At 50.8% G+C, this 27154-nt stretch overlaps 1 protein-coding gene and 1 non-coding gene across 3 annotated transcripts; both read right to left on the bottom strand.

The window, feature by feature from the left end:
• Positions 1-955: 955 nt before the first annotated feature.
• Positions 956-25447, bottom strand: LOC144610598 (uncharacterized). Of its 2 annotated transcripts, none has more exons than XM_078429407.1 (4): positions 25389-25447; positions 14997-15498; positions 6286-6380; positions 956-2349 (listed from the first exon to the last, which is right to left on the bottom strand). In XM_078429407.1, exons 2-4 carry the CDS (start codon positions 15410-15412, stop codon positions 1832-1834), a joined length of 1029 nt encoding a protein of 342 aa, XP_078285533.1. In that variant the 5' UTR covers positions 15413-15498; positions 25389-25447; the 3' UTR covers positions 956-1831. The 2 variants fall into 2 exon arrangements, with proteins under 2 accessions (XP_078285533.1, XP_078285534.1); XM_078429408.1 differs by lacking the exon at positions 25389-25447 and adding an exon at positions 24480-24597.
• On the bottom strand, positions 9893-9974 carry trnal-uag (transfer RNA leucine (anticodon UAG)). The gene has a single exon. It is a non-coding gene; the product is annotated as a tRNA-Leu (tRNA).
• Positions 25448-27154: the final 1707 nt, after the last annotated feature.

Genomic DNA, 27154 nt, shown 5'->3' with positions numbered 1-27154 from the left:
CAACACTCAGTGAACACACTCACAATGGTCAAAGCATCCAGTTTACACTTCATTGATCACCTTGGAATGCCACACGTGTGTGTAAGGGTCCACAGTTCATCACACGTCCACATGATTAGTGCGGGTGTCAGGGGTCATGGGGAGAAGGCAGGGGAAAGGGGTTAGGAGGGAGAGATAGATCAGCCGTGATTGCATGGTGGTGTGGACTTGATGGGCTGAATGGCCTCATTCTGCTCCTGTCACTTGTGGACATGGGCAGGGTGCAGCAGTGGGCTGTGGTAGGGATTGCCAACTAACTCTCTCCAAAATACGGGCCCCACGCCCCACGTGACCTCACCCATCCAGCAGCCACGTGCTCCCACTCCACCAATGGCGGCCGCCCAGGCCTGGAGGCGGTTGCTACTCAACCTCCGTTAGGCGGCGCCCGGGCCTACACTGTCCGGAGCTAAAATGTCGGAAATCTAGACTGTCGGGACCTACTATGTCCGGGCCTACAATGTCCGGGCCTACAGCGTCTGGGCCTACAGCGTCCGGGCCTAGAGGGTCCGGGCCTACACTGTCCGGGCCTACACTGTCCTGGCCTACACTGTCCGGGCCTACACTGTCCGGGCCTACAGCGCCGTCCAGGCCTACAGCGTCTGGGCCTACAGCGTCCGGGCCTACACTGTCCGGGCCTACACTGTCCGGGCCTACAGTGCCCCCTGGGCCTACAGCGTCCGGGCCTACACTGTCCAGGCCTAATACAGGATAAGGGATACGGGATGTGTGGCTAATACGGGACAGTTGGCAACCCTAGCTGAGAGTGTCCTGGCCAGGCCTGGCTCACCGCAACAGACCGGGGATTGTCCAGCATGGACTGACGGTGGAGGTCCCACCGGTGGTCCCGGCTCACCCACCGTGGACCAAGGCTCACCGCGGCCAGAGAGAGGGGGACCGGCCTGACCAATGGGGGACCCAGTGGAAGTGGGGGGGGGGGGGAAGTCGGCGAGAATGAACAGAACAAAGGGGGGGGCGAGATGTTAGGTGGAACCGCCGGTGCGAGGGGGGGGGGGGGGGGGTGGGCAGGTGATGGGACCGTTTGGTGAAGTGCTGTAACTTCGTTGCCGCTGAAACGTGGCGACACTGGCGTACTCTCTGGGTGGTCCACTGGTGTACTCGGTGTTCCAGTGGTGTGCTCTGTGTTCCACTGGTGTACTCTGTGTTCCACTGGTGTGCTCTGTGTTCCAGTGGTGTGCTCTCTGGGTTGACCACTGGTGTGCTCTGTGTTCCACTGGTGTGCTCTGTGGGTTGTCCACTGGTGTGCACTGTGTTCCACTGGTGTGCACTGTGTTCCACTGGTGTGCACTGTGTTCCACTGGTGAAGTCTCTGGGTTGTCCACTGGTGTGCTCTGTGTTCCACTGGTGTGGTCTCTGGTTTGTCCACTGGTGTGCACTGTGTTCCACTGGTGTGCACTGTGTTCCACTGGTGAAGTCTCTGGGTTGTCCACTGGTGTGCTCTGTGTTCCACTGGTGTGGTCTCTGGGCTTGAAGGGCAAAATGGCCTCCTTCCTCCTGCACCTATTTTCTACGTTTCTATGTCTGCCAAACAAAGCAGCCGACTGCAGCCTAGATGGATGTGGCAGCACAGTATCATTGAACCATCCATGATGGGGCCAGGCTGGAGACCGGTCCACTGGCCCATGAGGGCGGGAGGTGAACCATTGCTGAGCGTCTGCGTTTGCCATTAGTGCTGCGACTCTCTGCACAGTGGGGGGAGGTGTGGGCCGAGGCCTGGGTCTGGAGGTGTTGCAGTGATGGCGTCTCCTGGCCCCGGGGCCTGGGCTGCTCTGTATCACCTCTGGGCCAGGGCCGAGACCAGGCTGGGCTGGTCCGCCTCAGCTTCCATCTTTATCAAGTGTTCCCCCTCCTCCTCCTCCTCCCCCTCGGTGTTGGGGCTACAGAGGTCACCGTGGTGGCCGGCGGTCGGCGTGGCGTTGCCGTTGGCGATGGTGGAGAGCTGCCTGCGCACGGCCCTGGCGGCCATGTCGGCCAGCCCCGGCCTGGTGGGCGAGGGGCCCCGCGGTGACGGTGACAGTGACGGCGATGGCGACGGTTCCACCACGGTCTCGCCGGCCCCGCCCCACGCTCCGTGCCCGTGCTCCCGCCCGCCGTTCTGGTCGTCCACCAGCTCCACCAGGAAGTGGATGTACTTCATGGCCAGGCGCAGGATCTCGTTCTTGCTCAGCTTCTTGTCCGGAGGGTGGGTGGGGATCAGCCCGCGCAGGTCAGAGAAGGCCCCGTTGACGTTCTGCTGCCTCCACCGCTCACGGCTGTTGGTGAACATGCGGCGCACGACCATCTGTGGCGGGCCTGGAAAACAAGGCACAGAGAGAGGCCTCCTCAGTCAGACAATACACCACACACAACACGTGCAGGAGGAGGCCACTCGGCCCTTCACACCAGCACCACCATCTGTGGCGGGCCTGGAAAACAAGGCACAGAGAGAGGCCTCCTCAGTCAGACAATACACCACACACAACACGTGCAGGAGGAAGCCACTCGGTGGGCCTGGAAAACAAGGCACAGAGAGAGGCCTCCTCAGTCAGACAATACACCACACACAACACGTGCAGGAGGAAGCCACTCGGCCCTTCACACCAGCACCACCATCTGTGGTGGGCCTGGAAAACAAGGCACAGAGAGAGGCCTCCTCAGTCAGACAATACACCACACACAACACGTGCAGGAGGAAGCCACTCGGTGGGCCTGGAAAACAAGGCACAGAGAGAGGCCTCCTCAGTCAGACAATACACCACACACAACACGTGCAGGAGGAAGCCACTCGGCCCTTCACACCAGCACCACCATCTGTGGTGGGCCTGGAAAACAAGGCACAGAGAGAGGCCTCCTCAGTCAGACAATACACCACACACAACACGTGCAGGAGGAGGCCACTACGCCCTTCACACCAGCACCAACATCTGTGGTGGGCCTGGAAAACAAGGCACAGAGAGAGGCCTCCTCAGTCAGACAATACACCACACACAACACGTGCAGGAGGAGGCCACTACGCCCTTCACACCAGCACTATCATCTGTGGTGGGCCTGGAAAACAAGGCACAGAGAGAGGCCTCCTCAGTCAGACAATACACCACACACAACACGTGCAGGAGGAGGCCACTCGGTGGGCCTGGAAAACCAAAGGCAGAGAGGCCTCCTCAGTCAGACAATACACCACACACAACACGTGCAGGAGGAGGCCACTCGGCCCTTCACTCCAGCACCAACATCTGTGGTGGGCCTGGAAAACCAAAGGCAGAGAGGCCTCCTCAGTCAGTCAGTACACCACACACAACAGGTGCAGGAGGCCACTCGGCCCTTCGAGCCAGCACCGGCGTTCACTGTGATCATGGCTGATCATTCTCAATCAGCACCCCATTCTTGCCTTTTTAGATTTTTAGATTTAGAGATACAGCGCGGAAACAGGCCCTTCGGCCCACCGAGTCCGCGCCGCCCAGCGATCCCCGCACAGTAACACTATCCTACACCCATTAGGGACAATTTTTACGTTTACCAAGCCAATTAACCTACAAACCTGAGCGTGGGAGGAAACCGAAGATCTCGGAGAAAACCCACGCAGGTCACGGGGAGAACGTACAAACTCCGTACAGACGGCGCCCGTAATCAGGATGGAACCTGAGTCTCCGGCGCTGCATTCGCTGTAAGGCAGCAACTCTACCGCTGCGCCACCGTGCCGCCTTCTCCCCATACCCCCTGACTCCGCTATCCTTAAGAGCTCTATCTAGCTCTCTCTTGAATGCATTCAGAGAATTGGCCTCCACTGCCTTCTGAGGCAGAGAATTCCACAGATTTACAACTCTCTGACTGAAAAGGTTTTTCCTCATCTCCGTTCTAAATGGCCTACCCCTTATTCCTAAACTGTGGCCCCTGGTTCGGGACTCCCCCAACATTGGGAACATGTTTCCTGCCTCTAACATGTCCAAACCCTTCTTAATCTTATATGCTTCAATAACATTCCCCTCTCATCCTTCTAAATTCCAGCGTATACAAGCCCAAACCGTCATGACAGATTCTTGATCAGTGCGGGTGTCAGGGGTTATGGGGAGAAGGCAGGAGAATGGGGTTAGGAGGGAGAGATAGATCAGCCATGATTGAATGGCAGTGTTGACTTGATGGGCCGAATGGCCTAGTTCTGCTCCGATCACTTATGAACTTACGTGTAAGGTAGTGTCAGTGTACAGGGGTGAGACAGTGTAATCAACCTACAAACCCACAGGGCTTTGGGAGGAGACCAGAGCACCCAGTGGAAACCCACGCAGCTCACAGGGAGAACGTGCAAACTCCACACAGACAGCACCCGAGGTCAGGATTGAACCCATGTCTCTGGCGCTGGGAGGCCAAGCCAGTGGATATATTTAAGGTGGAGATAGACAGGTACTTGATTAGTGCGGGTGTCAGGGGTTATGGGGAGAAGGCAGGAGAATGGGGTTAGGGGGGAGAGATAGATCAGCCATGATTGAATGGCGGAGTGGACTTGATGGGCCGAATGGCCTAACTCTGCTCCTATCACTTTATAGTTCGTTATAACTTAGCTTAATAATTTGGTTCATAACTTAACTATCATTAGTTAGTTATGATAGTTACTAACATCAGTTCATTAAAGTGGAAAGGGATGGACACAAAATGCTGGACACAAAAGTAACACAAGTTCATAAGTGCTAGGAGCAGAATTAAAACACGCAGGTACAAACTCAGTAACAGACAGCTCCCATAGTCAGGATCAAACCGGGGTGTCTGTAAAGCAGGAGCTCTACCGCTGCCCTTAAAATATGGGCTCACCTGGGATTTGAACCCAGGACCTCTCACACCCAAAGCGAGAATCATACCCCAAGACCAACAGGCCAAGACGTACATTTAAATGGTGAAAGATCAATAAGTGTTGGTGTTCTGAGATATCTGAGCATCCTTGTCGGTGAATCACTGATAGTTCACAAATACAGAGAACAATGGGGAAGGGAAATAGTCTTAGCCTGCCCAACTTCTCCCAATAGCTCGGGCCCTCTAGTCCTGGCAACACCCTCGTCAATCCTTTCTGCATTCTGCTAGCTGTTATAGGGCAACTGAACCATCCCACCACAACCAGAGAGCAGTGCTGAACTACTATTCACCTCATTAGTAACTATCAGACTATCCCTGATTTGCTGGCTTTACCTTGCACTAAACGTTATTCCCTTATCATGTATTTATACACTGTAAACGGCTCGATTGTAATCATGGTTTGTCTTTCCGCTGACTGGTTAGCACGCAACAAAAACTTTTCACTGTACCTCGGTACACGTGACAATAAACTAAACTGAACTCTTCATCAGTCTGAAGAAGGGTCTCGACCTGAAAAGTCACCCATTCCTTAAGTCCAGAGATGCTGCCTGACCCGCTGAGTTACTCCAGCTTTTTGTGCCCATCTCTGAACTCTTCCCACTTTAGAAACATAGAAAACAGGTGCAGGAGGAGGCCATTCGGCCCTTCGAGCCAGCACTGCCATTCATTGTGATCATGGCTGATCAGCCACAATCAGTAACCCGTGCCTGCCTTCTCCCCATATCCCTTGATTCCACTAGCCCCTAGAGCTCTATCTAACTCTCTTTTTCATTCATCCAGTGAATTGGCCTCCACTGCCCTCTGTGGCAGAAAATTCCACAAACTCACAACTCTCTGGGTGAATTTTATTTTTCTCATCTCAGTTTTAAATGACCTCCCCTTTATTATTAGACTGTGGCCCCTGATTCTGGACTCCCCCAACATTGGGAACATTTTTCCTGCATCTAGCTTGTTCAGTCCTTTTATAATTTTATACGCCTCTATAAGATCCCCTCTCATCCTTGTAAACTCCAGTGAATACAAGCCCAGTCTTTCCAATCTTTCCTCATATGACAGTCCCGCCATCCCGGGGATTAACCTGGTGAACCTACGCTGTACTGCCTCAATAGCAAGGATGACCTTCCTCAAATTAGGAGACCAAAACTGCACACAGGACTTGTTTTGTGTTGGTTTGTGATTGTGTGCGTAATTGCTTATTTTATTGCTTTTACTGTTGGACTGTGGGTGACGAAATCTCGGCCAAAAGACTTGTTTTTTTTGGATGACGATAAAGATCATTCTGATTCTGATTCTGAGATGTGGCCCTGCACAACTGCAGAACCTCTTTACTCCTATAATGATGGCTGTTGATCCAAATGCACGCCCTCACGGGATGCAGAGACAATACCCAAGACCAGGTCCACCCACCTTCATGCATCTCCACTTCGTAATGATTTGACGGTCTCCTTTTGATCCTGCTGTTTGGAAACACGCTGAATGTGCTTGCTGCTCCAATGTAGGCACTAGAACAACAGCAGAACAGGTCAACAGTGTTGGAAATGCAGATGCTGGTTTGCACCAAACATAGACACAAAGTGTTGGAGTAACTCAGCGGGTCAGCCAGCATCTCCCACACTCAGGATTCCCTCATTCTGGGTAAAAGACTGTGTACACACAAAATGCTGGAGTAACTCAGCGGGACAGGCAGCATCTCGGGAGAGAAGGAATGGGTGACGTTTCGGGTCAAGACCCTTCTTCAAACTGAAGAAGGGTCTCGACCCAAAACGTCATCAGTCTGAAGAAGGGTCTCGACCCAAAACGTCACCCATTCCTTCTCTCCCAAGATTCTGCCCGTCCCGCTGAGTTACTCCAGCATTTTGTGTCTAACTTCGATTTAAACCAGCATCTGCAGTTTTTTTCCTACACATTTATGCACCTTATCTACTTTAGACTTTAGAGATACAGAAGGGATGAGATTGAACTGTTTTTCGCCTTCCATCACAGTGAGGAATGCGGAGGTGTCACTGTGGTGGATGTTCATGTTAAAATGTATTTTGTGTGGCCTGTTGCTTTTAATTGTTATGACTGTATGGCAAATGAAGTTTCTTGTATGTTGCAAAACATACTTACAAAACAAAACATACAAAACATAAAGTATGATTATGATTATGATACAGTGTGGAAACAGGCCCTTCGGCCCACCAAGTCTGCACCGACCAGCGATCCCCGCACACCAACACTATCCTACACACACTTGGGACAATTTACCATTTTTACCGAAGCCAGTTAACCTGCAAACCTGTACGTCTTCGGAATGTGGGAGGAAACCGGAGCACCCGGAGAAAACCCACGTGGGTCACAGGGAATACGTACAAACTCCGTACAGACAGCACCAAACCCGGGTCTCTGGCGCTGTGAGGCAGCAACTCTACCGCTGTGCCACCGTGCTAACCCATGGGTTAATAGTGTTTGCCGATCACAGATTGACTGACCTGCAAACTCATCAAACCTCCATTTGTGCATTTAATGTGTTTCCGGAATAAAGGCATCCCTGACCATTGGCAATGTTCAGTTAGGCCACTAGAGGGCAGCTCAGAGTCAACTTACTCCACCCGAAAAACGTCACCCATTCCTTCTCTCCAGAGATGCTGCCTGTCCCGCTGAGTTACTCCAGCACTTTGTGTCAAATAGTGTACATTGTAAACTAGACGACCTGTGGAACCTTTGGGTCCCGTTATTACTAAAGGTTCTCTGAGCGCGCTGCCGCCAAGCCCGACAACCCTCTCCCAACTGCGCACATCCGGCGGCCATCTTGTTTGACCTTCTCTCTGCCGCAGCTCGGCACCATGGGAGGAAGGTCAGGTGCGGGGCACGCCGGGACAGGCACCGGTCCTCCAGGCGCTGCTGCACAGGCGTGCCGCCGAGCTACGACGCCGGGCACGGCAACCCTCCCCCAACTGCGCACGCCCAGATCCGGCGGCTATCGTCTTTGACCTTCTCTCTGCTGCAAAATGCGATGTTTATTTTATGGGGGATGTGTCCAAAAAACAGCCAAAACATTACACGAGAGCGCAACAATTTGAACAAAACTTGATACTGCACACCACAGGCGACGGTGAATAAAGTGGGCCTAAAATGGTGGCGTTATCCTGTACCGTTTTGGTGGTATTTCGGGAACATACAAACATAAATACATACATACATACAAGATGAGAGTTCTTGCGGGATGCCACTAGTCACTGCCTGCAATTCTGAAAAGCACCCGTTTATTCCTACTCTTTGCTTCCTGTCTGCCAACCAGTTCTCTATCCATGTCAGTACCCTCATCGCAATACCTCAGGTTGAGACCCTTTCTTCAGTCTGATGAAGAGTTCAGTTCAGTTTCGATTGTCACGTGTACCGAGGTACAGTGAAAAGCCTTTTGTTGAGTGCTATCCAGTCAGTGTGAAGACTACAGCGAATGCAGCGCGGGAGACTCAGGTTCGATCCTGACTACGGGTGCTGCACTGTAAGGAGTTTGTACGTTCTCCCCGTGACCTGCGTGGGTTTACTCCGAGATCTTCGGTTTCCTCCCACACTCCAAAGACGTACAGGTATGTAGGTTAATTGGCTGGGTAAAATGTAAAAATTGTCCCTAGTGGGTGTAGGATAATGTTAATGTACGGGGATCACTGGGCGGCACGGACTTGGAGGGCCGAAAAGGCCTGTTTCCGGCTGTATGTATATGATATGATATGATACACGATTACAATCGAGCGTAGGCCACAGTGTACAGATACATGATACACTTTGCCGTTCAATAGGTTTGGACTTACTACAGCATGGCCATTCGGTCAAAGCCATCTCCTACCCAGGCAATACTATCAGCCCCAAACATTCTCTCCAACAAGCCCACCAGCTCCCCTTTGCTGTTACCACACACCAGGCAGTAGCTTAGCAGCACGTCTTTGGGAACAAGAGTACCTGGGAAGCACCCACAAGGCCACAGCGAGAACGTGCAAACTCCACACAGACAGCCACCGAGGTCAGGATGGAACCCGGGTCTCCGACGCTGTGAGGCAGCAGCTCTACCCGCTGCACCACCGTGATTTCCGTTACGGTTGGAGGATGATCCTGTGACTCACCTTGGGCGCAGTGGTAGAGTTGCTGCCTTACAGCGAATGCAGCGCCGGAGACCCGGGTTCCATCCTGACTACGGGTGCTGTCTGTACGGAGTTTGTACGTTCTCCCCGTGACCTGCGTGGGTTTTCTCCGAGATCTTCGGTTTCCTCCCACACTCCAAAGACGTGCAGGTTTGTAGGTCAATTGGCTTGGTAAACTTTTTTTCTAAATTGTCCCTCGTGGGTGTTGGATGGTGTTAATGTGCGGGGATCGCTGGTCGGTGTGGACCCGGTGGGCCGAAAGGGCCTGTATCTCTAAGCTAAACTAAACTAAACTCCCTTTCCCTCAGACCCGACCATTCTCTTTATGACTAAAACTAGAGCAGCGAACATAGCACAGTACAGCACAGGAACAGGCCCTTCGGCCCACAATGTCTGTGCCGACCATGATGCCAAGTCTTATCTAGCGAAACATTATCCATAGCCCTCCATTCCCTGCATAAATATTCCAATCTTAGACTGAACATCCTTGGCCACTATTCTGGAGAATTCCAAAAGTACACAACTCTGTTTATGGCAATTTCTGTCTTAAATCTTTACTTTAGATTTTAGAGATACAGTGTTGGAATAGTACTTCGGCCCACCGGGTCCGCGCCGACCAGCGATCCCCGCACACTAACACTATCCTACACACTAGGTACAATTTATAATTTTACTGAAGCCAATTAACGTCATTGGAGTGTGGGAGGAAACCGGAGCACCAGGCAAAAACACACGCGGTCACGGGGAGAACGTGCAAACTCCGTACAGGCAGCACCCGTAGTCAGGATGGAACCCAGGTCTCTGGCGCCTTGAGGCAGCAACTCTACCGCTGCGCCACCCTAAAAGACCACCGTCCCTATTAAAACTTTCCCCTCTCACCTTAAAACAAGGAATGGCAGCGGTGGGATTCGAACCCACGCCCCCGAAGAGACTGGAGCCTAAATCCAGCGCCTTAGACCGCTCGGCCACGCTACCAACTGGTCCTGAATGGTCGCTTGCCAATCCCATAGCAATGGAACTCGCCCGAGATTAACCTGTGTAAATATCACTGATACACTAAAGTCGAGGACAATTACATTTTCTCACGACACAGGCAGAAGTCACATCATCTTCCAGCTAACGCTTATGATTTTCAAACTTGCACCATATTTACTTGTCTTTTTACACCAGAGAAAGAGACCATTCAGCCCAAGAGGTCTATGCCAGCCCCTGGCAAATCAGTGCCAGTCTGTATCTGTTCCTTTGCTCTCCCTATTGTACTTGACTTTGACTTCATCGTAGAGGGAGCGATTGGTTCAGCCCGGAATAAGGCTGGACGCCAGGTTAGACCAGTGGGGATGCGTTATTAATTCAAGCTGCCAGTGCACATGTTCACTCTCCTCTCTCTCCACAAAACCGCTGCTGGGAAAACCCGTTGACTGGGCAGTCTCAGACCCTGCCAGTCTCAGTGCCGAGGGCTCGGCCAAGGGGTGGTCTAACTCTCAGGAGTCACCACAGGACCCCCGCACTGTGCCGACCGCTGAATTGAGAAGGAACTTTTTCACCCAGAGAGTTGTGAATTTGTGGAATTCTCTGCCACAGAGGGCAGTGGAGGCCAATTCACTGGATGGATTTAAAAGAGAGTTAGATAGAGCTCTAGGGGCTAGTGGAATCAAGGGATACGGGGAGAAGGCAGGCACGGGTTACTGATTGTGGATGATCAGCCATGATCACAATGAATGGCGGTGCTGGCTAGAAGGGCCAAATGGCCTCCTCCTGCACCTATTTTCTATGTTTCTATGTTTCTATGTTTCTATCTTACAGCTTTATATTTTACTTAATTTTGTTCCTATCTCTGTCTGCTGATAATTTATCTCACCACTCTATTTTCTGTTCAACGTCTCTTGCAACGCCTCCTGCTTGTAGACTCAGTGGGATGTTCTGTACGTTCTGCACTAACCAAGTGCTTACTGTGTGTGTGGTGATAGTCTTGCTTAACTGTACCTGGGACATGCTTGGGAACGACTCCATCCAAGACCGCACAAAACTGGAGGGAATTGTGGGCACAGCCCAGACCATCGCACAAACCAACCTCCCTTCCACTGACTCCATCTACACCTCACGCTGCCTCGGCAAGGCCAGCAGCATCATCAAGGACCAGTCTCACCCCGGCCACTCCCTCTTCTCCCCTCTCCCATCAGGCAAGAGGTACAGAAGTGTGAAAACGCACACCTCCAGATTCAGGGACAGTTTTTTCCCGGCTGTTATCAGGCAACTGAACCATCCTACCACAACCAGAGAGCAGTGCTGAACTACCATCTACCTCATTGGTGACCCTCGGACTATCTTTGATCGGACTTTGCTGGCTTTACCTTGCACTAAACGTCATTCCTTTACCCTGTATCTGTACACTGTAAACGGCTCGATTGTAATCATGTATCGTCTTTCCCCTGAATGGTTGCTTTTCACTGTACCTCAGTACACGTGACAATAAACTAAACTGAACTGAACGTGATAACAAATAAACTATTGAACCCCTGCTTCCTCAGTCTAGTTTATTCCCACATGTACTGAGGTACAGTGAAAAGCTTTCGTTGCATGCTAACCAGACAGCAGAAAGACAATACATGATTATAGTCGAGCGTCCACAGTGTACAGATACAGGAGAAAGGGAATAATGTTCAGTGCAAGATAAAGTCCAGTAACGTACGATTAAAGATAGTCCGAGGGTCTCCAATGAGGTAGATAGTAGTTCAGCACTGCTCTCTAGTTGGTGAGAGGATGATTCAGTTGCCTGATAACAGCCGGGAAAAAACTGTCCCTGAATCTGGAGGTGTGCGTTTTCACACTTCTGTACCTCTTGCCCGATGGGAGAGGGGAGAAGAGGGAGTGGCCGGGGTGAGACTGGTCCTTGATGATGCACTGAAGTTATACACTTCTCCATTCTTCCTACCTTTGCTGTTCTCCGTGCGCTGCCCACATAAATCTTTTCTCTCTTCTCCCCCTCACTTGCTCTTCGGTTCTAGTTTTTAGTTTTAGTTTCAAATAGGTGCAGGAGGAGGCCATTCGGCCCTTCGAGCCAGCACCGCCATTCAATATGATCATGGCTGATCATCCACAATCAGTACCCCGTTCCTGCTTTCTCCCCATGTCCCTTGATTCCGTTTATTGCCCATTCATAACCAGAGCGCGTAGCTGGACTCAAAGATCCGTTCAGTCATTAAGCTGAAACAAAAGGATGTCGTCAAGCTGGAAAGACTGCAGAGAAGATTTACAAGGATGTTGCCAGGACTCGAGGGCCTGAGATACAGGGAGAGGTTGAGCAGGCTGGGACTCTGTTCCTCGGAGCGCAGGAAGATGAGGGGTGCTTTTATAGAGGTGTACAAAATCATGAGGGAAATAGGGATTTCTGAAATAGCTCAGTTGGGAGACAGTCGGACTGAAGATCTAAAGGTCCCTGGTTCAATCCCACCTTTCGGCATGAATGCCTAATTTTAAAATCAGTTTCTTTCCACATCGCACCGATTTCTACCTTTCCACCTATATTGGTAGTTTATTTCATATTATTTTTTATTTTTCATATTTCAGATACAGTGCGGAAACAGGCCTTTTCGCCCCACCAAGTCCGCACCGCCCAGCGATCCCCGCACATTAACACTATCCTACACACACTAGGGACAATTTTTACATTTACCCAGTCAATTAACCTACATACCTGTACGTCTTTGGAGTACGTCTTAGTTTAGAGATACAGTGTAGAAACAGGCCCTTCAACCCACTGTGCCCACGCCAACCAGCGATCCCCGCACACTAACACTATCCTACACACACCAAAAATTTGCATTTATACCAAGCCAATCTTTGGAGTGTGGGAGGAGATAGAAGATCTCGGAGAAAACCCACGCAGGTCGCGGGGAGAACGTACAAACTCCGCACAGACAGCGCCCGTAGTCGGGATCGAACCCGGGTCTCCGGCGCTGCATTCGCTGTAAGGCGGCAACTCTACCGCTGCTCCACCATGCAGCCCAACTTATTGCCAACATGCTCCCACCAGCACGGGCACCATCTTTACTGAAGTCCCCTCTGCCTGAAGAACCAGGGGTCCCAGTTTAAGAATAAGGGGTCGGCCATTTAGGACTGAGATGAGGAAAATCGTCTTCACCCAGAGAGTTGTGAATCTGTGGAATTCTCTGCCACAGAAGGCAGTGGAGGCCAATTCACTGGATCTTTTCAAGAGAGCGTTAGATTTAGCTCTTAGGGCTAAGGGAATCAAGGAATATGGGGAGAAAGCAGGAGCGGGGTACTGATTGTGGATGATCGGCCATGATCATATTGAATGGCGGTGCGTACAGGCTCGAAGGGCCGAATGGCCTACTCCTGCACCATGTTTCTATCGCTCCTGTGACCTTTCTTTCCTATTAACCTACCCCCCTTCCCCCACCCTCTGCCCCCCAGAGCCCCTGCTCTCACTCCATCAACATCCCTGGAGAAAACAGAACAGCAGAACAGTAGAGATGAAAGGCTGAATGGCCTCCTCCTGTTCCAGAGCTCTGTATCTCCCGTCCAACGTAGAACATAGAACAGTACAGCACAGAAACAGGCCCTTCAGCCCTCAATCTCTGTGCCGAACATGATGCCAGGTGATCTCACCTGCCTGCACATGATCCATACCCCCCCATTCCCTCCATATCCATGTGTCCATCCAAAAGCCTCTTAAACACCACTATAGTATCTGCCTCCACCACCACCCCTGGCAGCACGTTCCAGCACATTCCAGGTGGGGGTGCCAACTATCTCACTCCCAAATAGACAACGTCACCACCCCGCGCCCCACGTGACCTAGAGCGTTGGGGCCTACAGCGGCCCCTAGGCCTACAGCGACCAGGCCTACAGCGACTGGGCCTACAGCAACCCCTGGGCCTACAGCGACCCCTGGGCCTACAGCGACCCCTGGGCCTTCAGCGACCCCTGGGCCTAAAGCGACCCCTGGGCCTACAGCGACCCCTGGGCCTACAGCGACCCCTGGGCCTACAGCGACTCCTAAGCCTACAGCGACCCCTGGGCCTACAGCGACCCCTGGGCCTACAGCGACCGGGCCTCCAGCGCCGGGGCCTACAGTGACTGGGCCTACAGCGTCGGGGCCTACAGCGTCGGGGCCTACAGCGTCGGGGCCTACAGCGACCATTGGGCCTAATACAGGACAAGGGCGGTCCCGTACGGAACAAACCAATTGAGCCCAGAATACGGGGTGTCCCAGCTAATACGGGACAGTTGTTCCAGGCCACCAGGCCGTCTGAGTAAAAACACTTGCCCCACACATCTCCTTTAAACTTTCCCCCTCTCACGTCATGGCTGTGCCCTCTGTTTTTACATTTACCAAGCCAATGAACCTACAAACCTGCGCGTCTTTGGAGTATGGGGGGAAACTGAAGATCTCGGAGAAAACCCACGCAGGTCACGGGGAGAACGTACAAACTCCGTACAGACAGCACCCGTAGTTGGGATGGAACCCGGGTCTCCGGCGCTGCATTCACTGTAAGGCGGCAACTCTACCGCTGCACCACCGTGACCGGCCTTTGTAGGTTAATTAGCTTTGATGAAATTGTAAAAATGATCCCTGGGTGTGTAGGACAATAGACAATATAGATGGTGTGAATGTGTGGGGATCGCTGGTCAGCGCGGACTTGATGGGCCTGTTTCTGCGCTGTAACTTTAAACTAAACTAAACCAACAATCTTTGGTGTGAACCAACGTGTGCAGTTCCTTCCTACAGAGGGAGACACAGATTGCTGGAGTAACTCAGCGGAATGGAAGCAATGGGTGACGTTTCGGGTTGAGACCCTTCTTCAGGGGAAGGGTGTCGACCCGAAACGTCACCCATTCCTTCTCTCCCGAGATGCTGCTGGAGTTACTCCAGCACTTTGTATCTACCTTCGATGTAAACCAGCGCCTGCAGTTCTCTGCTCCCTGCAGAGGGTACTGGACACCACAGGGGTGGGGACACACACACATACAGACCTGTTGATGGTGGGGTGTGGGCCGTAGGGCGACACTGCTGGGTGGACAGAGAGCTGCACCATCCGGCCCCCCAGGCCGGGCACCAGGGCGGGGATGGGGTGCAGGGCGGTCAGCTGGGTGGTCCGTGGCCCACCCTCCCCCGGGTGCCCTCCGTTCATCGGGTGCCGCTGGCTGTGGCCCAGGCTGATGACAGGGACGGCCATCGCCAGCCCCTGCGACGAGCTCGGCCCCGTCTCCATGGAAACCGTCGGCGAGCGGTCCCCAGCCTCCGAGCGGGCGGCATCCCCGGGGGGAGAGACGTCCACCCCGGCCCCCTCGTTGGTGGGGGTCTCGCTCCTCAGCCCGGGCTCCGTCTTCACAGGGCTGTGGCCATCCCCAGAGCTGTGTGGGGAACACCTGGCGTCTCTCTCCGCCATGTTACCCTGTTACCCAGGGTACCTCTCATCAGCCTGGTGCGTTCCACCCACGCTGGCTCCCGCTCTGAGAACCCACTGCGTTTTATCTGTAATGGAGAGAGAGGGAGGGGGAGAGAGGGGGGGGGAGAGGGGGGAGAGGGGGGGGAGGGAGGGGGGAGGGAGGGAGGAGGGAGGGGGAGGGAGAGTGGAGGGAGGGGGGGAGGTGGGGGAAGGGGGGGGAGGGGGTGGAGGGGGGGAGGGGGGAGAGGGGGGGAGAGGGGGGAGAGGGGGGGACAGGGGGGGACGGGGGAGAGGGAGGGGGAGGGAGGGGGGAGGGAGGGGGGAGGGAGGGGGGAGGGAGGGGGAGGGATGGGGAGGGAGGGGGAGGGAGGGGGAGGGAGGGGGAGGGAGGGGGAGAGAGGGAGGGAGGGGGGAGAGGGAAAGAAAAGTCAATGAGATGCTATACAAAATCATGAGCGGAATAGATCGGGTAGATACCCCGTTCCTGCCTTCTCCCCATACCCCCTGACTCCGCTATCCTTAAGAGCTCTATCTAGCTCTCTCTTGAATGCATCCAAGGAATTGGCCTCCACTGCCTTCTGAGGCAGAGAATTCCACACCTTCACCACTCTCTGACTGAAAAAGTTTTTCCTCATCTCAGTTCCAAATGGCCTACCCCTTATTCTTAAACTGTGGCCCCTGGTTCTGGACTCCCCCAACATTGGGAACATGTTTCCTGCCTCTAATGTGTCCAATCCTTTAATAATCTTATATGTTTCAATACGATCCCCTCTCATCCTTCTAAATTCCAGTGTATACAAACCTAGTCGCTCCAGACTTTCAACATACGACAGTCCCACCATTCTGGGAATTAACCTAGTAAACCTACGCTGCAATCCCTCAATAGCAAGAATATCCTTCCTCAAATTTGGAGACCAAAACTGCACACTGTACTCCAGGTGCGGTCTCACTAGGGCCCTGTACAACTGCAGAAGGACCTCTTTGCTCCTATACTCAACTCCTCTTGTTATGAAGGCCAACATTCCATTGGCTTTCTTCACTGCCTGCTGTACCTGCATGCTTCCTTTCAGTGACTGATGCACAAGGACACCCAGATCTCGTTGTACGTCCCCTGTTCCTAACTTGACACCATTCAAATAACAATCTGCCTTCCTATTCAACCACCAAAGTGGATAACCTCACACTTATCCACATTAAACTGCATCTGCCATGCATCCGCCCACTCACAAAGCCTGTCCAAGTCACCCTGCAACCTCATCGCATCTTCCTCACAGTTCACACTGCCACCCAGCTTTGTGTCATCTGCAAATTTGCTAATATTACTTTTAATCCCTTCGTCCAAGTCATTAATTTAGAGATACAGCGCGGAAACAGGCCCTTCGGCCCACCGGGTCCGCGCCGACCAGCGATCCCTGCACATTAACACTATCCTACACCCACTAGGGACAATTTTACATTTACCAAGCCAATTAATCTACAAACCTGCACGTCTTTGGAGTGTGGGAGGAAACCGAAGATCTCGGAGAAAACCCATGCAGGTCACGGGAGAACGTACAAACTCCGTACAGACAGCACCCGTAGTCGGATTTGAACCAGGGTCTCCGGGTTATACATTCAGTACAAGGCAGCAACTCTACCGCTGCGCCACCACGCCGATCTTAGAAACACATTTGAGTAACTGTCGGGAAAGATTAACCAAACCAGCAAAACATTGGGACTGTTGGTAACTTTCCCAATGGCCCCATGGACCAATGTTTATCGCCTGTGATTTGTCTTTGGTTTCTGGGTTTGAATTAATTATCTTTAATTTGTTTTTAGTTTAGTTCAATTTACAGGTTACAGTGAGGAAACAGGACCTTCGGCCCAGCAGGTCCGCGCCGACCAGCGATCTCCGCACATTGACTGTAAAATAGATAGAATTCACCATTTTTACCAAGCCAATTAACCAACAAACCTGCACGTCTATGGAGTGTGGGAAGAAACCGAAGATCTCGGAGAAAACCCACGCAGGTCACGGGGAGAACGTACAAACTCCGTACAGACAGCACCCGTAGTCGGGATGGAACCCGGGTCTCCGGCGCTGTGAGGCAGCAGCTCTACCGGCTGCACCACCGTGGCATTTGATGGGGTTTAATTGTGGGGCTCGGACACGTCTTGTTATCTTCTACAAATATTGGCAAGGGGTTCCCTGAAAATGGTTTGACGAATGTCACAGAAGGTGAATCCCATGTGTGCTGGGCCTATTAACAGTCTGTCAAGTGGTTATGTGGTTGCCCCCACCATGGGTTGTCACCACCACAACGCTGTAAACCACCACTCCACAGTAAAGGCATCTCTCCGATACTGGGGCTGATATCTAAACTCCAGATGCCGAGATAATGATGCTCAAAATACACAGAGGTGGCGCAGCGGTAGAGTTGCTGCCTGACAGCGAATGCAGCGCCGGAGACCCGGGTTCCAACCCGACTACGGGCGCTGCCTGTACGGAGTTTGCACGTTCTCCCCGTGACGAGATCTTCGGTTTCCTCCCACACTCCAAAGACGTGCGGGTTTGTAGGTTAATTGGCTTGGTAAATGTAAAAATTGTCCCTAGTGGGTGTAGGATAGTGTTAGTGTGCGGGGATCGCAGGTCAGTGCAGGCATGGTGGGCCGAAGGGCCTGTTTCCGCGCTGTATCTCTAAACTAGACTAAATTGAGAGCGATTCAGCGCTCAAGGAAGTCTTGGACCACATGAAGGAGGTTCGGGCAGCTTATGTACGGAAATCTGCACGTCTTTGGTGTGTGGAAGGAAACCGGAGATCCCAGAGAAAACCCTCGCGGTCACACAAACTCCGTACAGACAGCACCCGTAGTCAGGATGGAACCCGGGTCTCTGACGCTGTGAGGCAGCAACTCTACTTGCTGGGACGGGAGTGCCGGTGCAGGATTCCCAAAAAGCTCATCTGCAAGTCGCAAAGAAGGCAAACTCAATGCTTGGGCTTGTCTACAAAAACAGGGATGTGATGCTGAGGCTCTATAAGGTGCAGGTCAGGCCACATTTGGAATATTGTAAGCAATTCTGGGCCCCATATCTGAGGAAGGATGTGCTGGCTCTGGAGAGGGTCCAGAGGAGGTTTACAAGAATGATCCCAGGAATGAGTCGGTTAGCATATGATGAGCGTTTGTCAGCACTGGGCCTGTACTCACTGGAGTTTAGAAGGATGAGGGGGGACCTCATTGAAACTTACAGAATAGTGAGCGGCCTGGATAGAGTGGATGTGGAGAGGATGTTTCCACTGGTGGGAGAGTCTAGGACCAGAGGGCACAGCCTCAGATTTAAAAGGTGTTCTTTTAGGAAGGAGATGAGGAAAAATATCTTTAGTCGGAGGGTGGTGAATCTGTGGAATTCATTGCCACAGAAGGCTGTGGAGACCCAGCCCACCGTGTCCGCGCCGACCAGCGATCCCCGCACACTAACACTATCCTACACACACTAGGGACAATTTTTACATTTACCAAGCCAATTAACCTACAAATCTGTACGTCTTTGGAGTGTGGGAGGAAACCGAAGATCTCGGAGAAAACCCACACAGGTCACGGGGAGAACGTACAAACTCCGTACAGACGGCGCCCGTAGTCAGGATATGGACCAAGCGCAGGCAAGTGGGACTAGGGTAGCTGTGACAATGTTGGCCAGTGTGGGCGAGTTGGGCCGAAGGGCCTGTTTCCATACTGTATCACTCTATGACTCTATGATATGGGGAAAATGCAGGAACGGGTTACTGATTGTGGATGATCAGCTGTGATCGCAATGAATGGCGGTGCTGGCTCGAAGGGCTGAATGGCCTCCTCCTGCACCTATTTTCTATGTTTCTACGTTTCTAAGAAGGGTCTTGTCTCCGAAAAGCCACTGATGGATCAACCATGAGCAAGTGGGATAAGTGTAGATGGGCATTGTTGTCAGAAATGGGCAAGTCGGGTTGAAGGGCCTGTGTCTGTGCTGTATGACTCTGGTCTAATGACCAAAACTGCTCTCAAGAAGGTGATGAACAGTCCACTTCTTTGACGAGTGCACCTTTTGTGATAAAGTTGAGCTTGCTGGGAGATTACTGGAATTTAGAAGGATGAGGGGGGATCTTATTGAAACATATAAGATAATTAGGGGATTGGACACATTAGAGGCAGGAAACATGTTCCCAATGTTGGGGGAGTCCAGAACAAGGGGCCACAGTTTAAGAATAAGGGGTAGGCCATTTAGAACGGAGATGAGGAAGAACTTTTTCAGTCAGAGAGTGGTGAAGGTGTGGAATTCTCTGCCTCAGAAGGCAGTGGAGGCCAGTTCGTTGGATGCTTTCAAGAGAGAGCTGGATAGAGCTCTTAAGGATAGCGGAGTGAGGGGGTATGGGGAGAAGGCAGGAACGGGGTACTGATTGAGAGTGATCAGCCATGATCGCATTGAATGGCGGTGCTGGCTCAAAGGGCTGAATGGCCTACTCCTGCACCTATTGTCTATTGTCTATTGTCTATTAAATTGAGAGTGTGACCATTTTACACAACGTCCATGGACACATACATCTAAACTTCCAAACAGGTTCATTGGCTAAATTTGTCACTCAGCATGGATAGGTGGACGAGGAGCAGGAAATAAGGAGAGAGTGAATGGACAACTTTTGTCGGCACTGGGCCTGTACTCGCTGGAGTTTAGAAGGATGAGGGGGAATCTCATTGAAACTTACAGAATAATGAAAGGCCTGGATAGAGTGGATGTGGAGAGGATATTTCCACTAGTGGGAGAGTCTAGGACCAGAGGGCACAGCCTCAGAATTAAAGGACGTTCCTCTGGAAAGGAGATGTGGAGGAATTTCTTTAGTCAGAGGGTGCTGAATCTGTGGAATTCATTTCCACAGTTGGCTGTCAATGGATATTTTTAAGGCAGACATTGATAGATTATTGATTAGTGCGATTGCTAGTCTAACTCTGATGAGTATCGGCAGCTTCACAAATTACTGCGGTTATTTTATGAAACTCACATACTTTTTTTAAACCATAAATTAATTCTGAAAATATTGTAGAAAAATGGTGGAAACACTGCACGGTTTCTGAAAACAAACTGCAGATGCTGGTTTAAATTGAAGGTAGACACAAAATGCTGGAGTAACGTTTTGGGTCAAGACTTCAGTCTGAAGAAGGGTCTGGACCCGAAACGTCATCCATTCCTTCTCTCCTGAGATGCTGCCTGACCTGCTGAGTTACTCCAGCATTTTGTGTCTACTTGGCCAATAAATTGATTCCTGATTTGATCTGATCGAAAAGTTAACTCGATGTGTCATTTCGCAGGTGCTGACTGACTGGCTGTGGGGCGGGGGCATTTTCTGGTTTAATTTTAGATTGCCTTTCCTCTCTACACTTTCGATAAAGGGTGGAGTGTTTGCTGGGGAACCGGTGTTCCTCCTGAGTCTATCCGGTGAATGTGAGCGCCTTGTTCTGTGTCCGCGCTGCCCAGCGAGTCTCTGGGTTGGTGGGGGGGCCGAGGGTGTCCTGGTCGGGCTGCTCCTGGGCCTGGCCAAGATGGCCGTCCATGAGTCACGACGCCAGGTGGAAGAGGGCTCTGCCCAAGCCGGCTGCCTGCCCCGTTTCCGGGGTTACGTCCGCGCCCGGGTGGCCTTAGAGAGGGACTACGCGCTGTCCACGGGCACCCTGGGGGATGTCCGGGACCGCTGGGCACCGCGGGGGGTGGAATGCATCCTGGAGAAGCAGTGTAAGATAGTTGTATAATAGTTTATTTTTGTCGTGCATTATGCTGGTGGGCTCTGTTTTGGTTTTATTGTATTGTATATATTATTTTAATATTTCAATAAATATTTTTGATTAATAAAAAGTGTCTGTGGTTTTGCCGATGTGTGAGACACTCTTAAATCCATTGCATCACACTTTATGCTGAATTAATGATGGGGCAGTCCGTAGATCCCTTGTTCCCTCCCAACCAGAGGAATCCCACCTCCACCCGACATCCCGGCGTACGAACAGCGCAAAAAGAACGATGTTTAGTTTAGAGATACAGGCCCTTCGGCCCACCGAGTCCATGCCGACCAGCGATCCCCGCACACTCACATTGCCCTACACCCACTAGGGACAGTTTACAATAATACCGAGCCAATTAACCTACAAACCTGCACGTCTTTGGAGTGTGGGGAGGAAACCGGAGCACCCGGAGAAAACCCACGCAGGTCACGGGGAGAACGTACAAACTCCGTACAGACAGCGCCCGTAGTCGGGATCGAACCCGGGTCTCCGGCGCTGTGAGGCAGCAACTATATTGCTGCACCACTGTGGCAGATGTGGGGAGGATGGTTCTACTAGTGGGAGAGTCTAGGACCAGAGGCCACAGCCTCAGAATAAAAATACATACTTTCAGAAAGGATGCGAGGAGACATTTCTTTGGTCAGGGGGTGGTGATGGGTGGTGATGGGCAGCAGGGGCTCAGTGGGCAGAAGGGCCTGTTACTGTGCTCTATGGCTCTGACTCCAAGTCTAAATCTGGATCGACCTTCATGCTCGATTCCCATCGGGTCTGCCTGTTATTATACTACGTCTGAATCATAGAGTCAGTGTCATAGAGTGATACAATGTGGAAACAGGCCCCTCTGCCCAACTTACCCACACCAACCAACATCACCCAGCTACACTAGTCCCACCAGCCTGCACTTGGCCCATATCCCTCCAAACCTGTCTAACTGTTTCTTAAACGCTGCAATAGTCCCTGCCTCAACTACCTCGTCTGGCAGCTCATTCCATGCACCCACCACCCTCTGTATAAAAAAGTTACCCCTCTGGTTCCTATTCAATCTTTCCCCCCCTCACCTTAAACCTATGTCCTCTGGTTCTCTATTATAATCTCTGCACAAGAGATTCAGTGCGTTTACCTGATCTATTCCTCTCGCGATTTTATACACGGAACTAAATTAAAAATTTATATCTCTCTATTAGGAAAGGTTTAGAGGGATATGGGCCAAAATCGGGCAAGTGGGACTAGTGTAGATGGGGCACCTTGGTGTGTGTGGGAAAGAACTGCAGACGCTGGTTTAAATCGAAGGTAGACACAAAAAGCTGGAGTAACTCAGCAGGACAGGCAGCATCTCTGGAGAGAAGGAATGGGTGACGTTTCGGGTTGAGACCCTTCTTCAGACACTTTGTTTTTTGGTTGGCAAGGATGAGAGGGGAGGAAAGGCCTGGATCCCTGCTCCATGACTCTAAGACCATGCATTTTAAAATATTCTAAAGAGTAGTGACATTACATACAGTATATAGTCAAACAATATTCAGACTAAATACTGCAATGGTGGCGCAGCGGTAGAGTTGCTGCCTTACAGCGAATGCAGCGCCGGAGACCCGGGTTCCATCCCGACTACGGGTGCTGTCTGTACGGAGTTTGTACGTTCGCCCCGTGACCTGCGTGGGTTTTCTCCGGGTGCTCCGGTTTCCTCCCACACTCCAAAGATGTACAGGTTTGTAGGTTAATTGGCTTGGTAAATGTATAAATTGTCCCTAGTGGGTGTAGGATAGTGTTAGTGTGCGGGGATCGCTGGTCGGCGCGGACCCGGTGGGCCGAAGGGCCTGTTTCCGCGCTGTATCTCTTAACATTTGACATGACCTGATCATGGGGTCAACAAGTTGAAATTTACTTGGTCGTTTATTATTTGTTCGGTGAAAGGCAGTTCTTAAAATTAAATTGTTCTTTCTAAAAGGCCGGAGATTGAGTGGAAACCTGATAGAAATGTACACAATTATGAGATGCATAAATAGGGTTGACAGACAGATAGGAGATGAGGAAGAATTTCTCAAGTCAGAATGTGGTGAATTTGTGGAATTCTTTGCCACAGACGGCTGTGGAGGCCAAATCAGTGGATATTTTTAAGGCAGAGATAGACAGATTCTTGATTAGTGCGGGTGTCAGGGGTTGTGGGGAGAAGGCAGGAGAATGGGGTTAGGAGGGAGAGATAGATCAGCCATGATTGAATGGCGGAGTAGACTTGATGGGCCAAATGGCCTCATTCGGCTCCTAGAACATGAACCTTTTCCACACAGCGAACGTTAAATATTAGAGGGCAGAGGTTTAAAGTGAGAGGGCAAAGTCTAAATGAGATGTGTGGGGCAGGTTTTTTACACAGAGGGGGGTGGGGGGCTGGAACGTGCTGCCAGGGGTGGTGGTGGAGGCAGATACGATAGTGGTGTTGAAGAGGCTTTTGGATGGACACGTGGATATGCAGGGAATGGGGGGATATGGATTATGTGCAGGCAGATAAGAGTTGGTTTTGGCATCATGGTTGGCACAGACATTGTGGGCCGAAGGGCCTGTTCCTGTGCTATACTGCTCTATGTTCTAAAAGCTGTTTCAGTTTTGAGCCCGCGTTTCTGCTTTTTCATTGACAGGTGCAACGACCAGCGAGTGTAGGATAGAACTGCAGATGCTGCTTTGCACCGAAATGCTGGAGTATCTCAGCGGGACACCTCATCTCGGCACCCGGCTTAAAAGCCGCACGTTTAACCCTTTCCCATCCAGTGTCACAGCCAGCTCCCGTGGAAGCCCAACTCTCTCCAGGGCTTCTTGCAAAGTGCCTGCGTTGCATCCCCATTCACACGTTTTCCAATTCCCAGCCACTCTGTTTTACCACTATTCCCTACAACGAGTGTTCACGCTTAATTTGTGGTGATCTTCCCCAGAGTTTGCAGACTTTAAAATAATATGTTCATCAGCTCACAAGTTCGAGGAGCAGAATTAGGCCAATCTGCCCATTGAGTCTCCTCCACCATTCAATCATAGCTGATCTATCTTTCCCTCCCAACCCCAAATCTCTCCCTCTCAACCCCAAATCTCTCCCTCTCAACCCCAAATCTCTCCTTCTCAACCCCAAATCTCTCCCTCTCCACCCCAAATCTCTCCCTCTCATCCCCCTAAATCTCCTGCCTTCTCCCCATAACATAACCCCTCAACTAGTCAAAATATCAATTATTTAGTGGGGGATTTTAATCTTATTTAAACGAAACAATTCCTTGCTCTCTGAACAAACATGATAAATCCGAAGCTCTACCTTCTCTTCACGCTGTTTAAGTAATTTCCATAATTCCGTTCTTAATGTTGTTTTAATCGCTATAGAATCGTTTGGTAGACGGATCTGGTAAATGACGACCACCGACTGTGCGGATCAATCTGTGAAATTGATCCAATTTAGTTTAATCAAGCCCAGCTTAAAATCCATTTGCAATATTTTGGAGGACCGAGAACCTAATAGGATTTCAAACAATTTAGATCGCAACCGCTGAAACTAACCGGTGATTCTGATTCCTGATTTAAACCGATTTTGCTCTGAAGAAAACAAATCACCCTGCTCAAAATAACATACCGTTACGCATGGGCATGTTCTGTTTGTAACTAGGACAAAACACAAAACAGCCTGCAAAACAAAAGCCTCCTTTTCGTTGACAACACCAAACTGAAATGCCGAAGAATTTGTAAATTAAACAGATGTGTTTATTACTGTAATCCTGTTATTGACATGAATAAATTGTGTTCTAATATCACCTCAAAACTCTCAACTGTAATCTGCAAAGACAAATAATTATCTACCACACATCCATTACTTTGACTGGTTTTACTTTAATCCTTGGTACATTTTCGCCCTTCAGAAAGGAACGAAAATAGACACAAAATGCTGAAGTAACAGTACTTTCAACACAGTTAGTTTCTCGCTTTTAACTGGGTATTTTGCTGTGATTTATACACATCTATTTTCTTTTCGTTTTGTTGGTTACTTTAAGACTCGCCCTTGCAGTGTTCACCAGTCTGGTGGGTTGGCCAGTTCTCTGTGTGTGTGTGTGTGTGTGTGTGTGTGTGTGTGTGTGTGTGTGTGTGTGTGTGTGTGTGTGTGTGTGTGTGTGTGTGTCTCTGAGTCCCCATCTTTCCCCATCAGTGCTGGTATGAAAGGTAACGCCGGCCTTACCCGCTGAGTGCCACAGACATCTGAACCGAGCCATTTTCTGCAACCTCCATTCGTCCACGTTTGGCTTTTTAAAAAGTTTTTTTTTTTTCCCCGAGTGTCTTGTTGCTGCAGGTTTCCTTTTTAAGCCGGGGAAAGGATGCAGCTTGGCAAGGTGCAGCCCCGGATAAGTGCTCAGAGAACAGTCTGCGAAAAGCTGATAAGGAAGCCACCGCCAAGACCCGGCCAACCTTCCCCATAGGCTCTCCCATTGAAACCGTAGAGGAAACGATTTCACAGCAATAGCTTCGCCGCCCAAAGCTTTTCTCTGTCTCTGTTTAAAAGGAAAACCCCATTGGGTCCATGACACATTGTTTGTTCGGCCTACGTTTCCATCTTCCAATATTTATAGACTTTTATTGTTTCGTGAAAGGATCTCAAACACCATGGAAAGTGAGAAAGTGAAAGGCCATTTCTACACACGAACTGCTCCAGATTCCAGATTGATATCCAAACGCCATTCCCCATCAATTGCAGCGATTTCAAGTTCCAGGGAAAAGGGGCAAGACATTGGGATGATTTCAAATTGTACATTTGACTGAAATGAAAACAGAAATTGGGTGCAAACATTGGGCAGACCAGGCAGTGTTTACATTAACTGGAACTGTAGATAGACACAAAGTGCTGGAGTAACTCAGCGGGACAGGCAGCATCTCAGGAGAGAAGGAATGGGTGACGTTTCGGGTCGAGACCCTTCTTCAGACTGTCATTGGCACAGCCCAGCACCTGCAGTTCTTTCGTTTCTACCAGGAACCGCAATCTTGAGTAAAAGACACAAAGTGCTGGAGTAACTCAGCAGGTCAGGCAGCAAATCTCTGGAAAAAACTCTCAGTCTGAAGAAGGGTCCCGACCCGAAACATCACCCATTCCTTCTCTCCAGAGATGCTGCCTGTCCCGCTGAGTTACTCCAGCACTTTGTGTCTATCTTGGGTGTAAACCAGCACCTGCAGTTCCTTCATACACATCTCTGGAGGACGTGGGTAGGTGTTGTTTCAGGTTGGGACCCTTCAAACTGATGATGAGGGTAGGTGGGAGAAAGCTGGAGGAGAGATGGGCTGGGACCAAGCCAGGCAAGTGATAGGTGGATGAAGGGTTTTATTTCCAGGGAAAAAGGCAAGAAGTAGATTGGGATCAATTCAAGTTCATGAGTTCATAAGCTCTGGGCACAGAATTGGGCCATTCAGCCCATCAAGTCTATTGCGCCATTCAATCAAGGCTGATCTATCTTTCCCATATCAATAATCTATCTATCTCTGCCTTAAAAATATCCACTGACTTGGCCTACACAGCCTTCTGTGACGGAATTCCACAGATTCACCACCCTCTAACTAAAGAAATTCCTCCTAATTTCCTTCCTGAAGGAACGTCCTTTAATTCTGAGGCTGTGCCCTTTGGTCCTAGACTCTCCCACTGGTGGAAACATCCTCTCCACATCCACTCTATCTGTGCCTTTCATTATTCTGTAAGTTTCAATGAGGTCCCCCCTCAACCTTCTAAACTCCAGCGAGTGCAGGCCCAATGCCGACAAACGCTCATCATATGTTATATTTTAATGAAATAAAACAGAAAATGGAATAACAGGTGTTGACATTATTTCTGCTCTTGCTGCCTGACCTACTGACTGTAAACATGATTTCCTGTTTTATTTTCGAAACTTCCAGATTTTTTAGAGACGTAAATCATAAGGAACAGGAGCAGAATTAGGCCATTCGGCCCGTCAAGTCTACTCC

This window comes from Rhinoraja longicauda, chromosome 37 (genome assembly GCF_053455715.1).
Source record: "Rhinoraja longicauda isolate Sanriku21f chromosome 37, sRhiLon1.1, whole genome shotgun sequence".
NCBI classification, from domain to species: Eukaryota; Metazoa; Chordata; class Chondrichthyes; order Rajiformes; family Arhynchobatidae; genus Rhinoraja; species Rhinoraja longicauda.
This window is presented reverse-complemented; position numbering and strand designations above follow the sequence as displayed.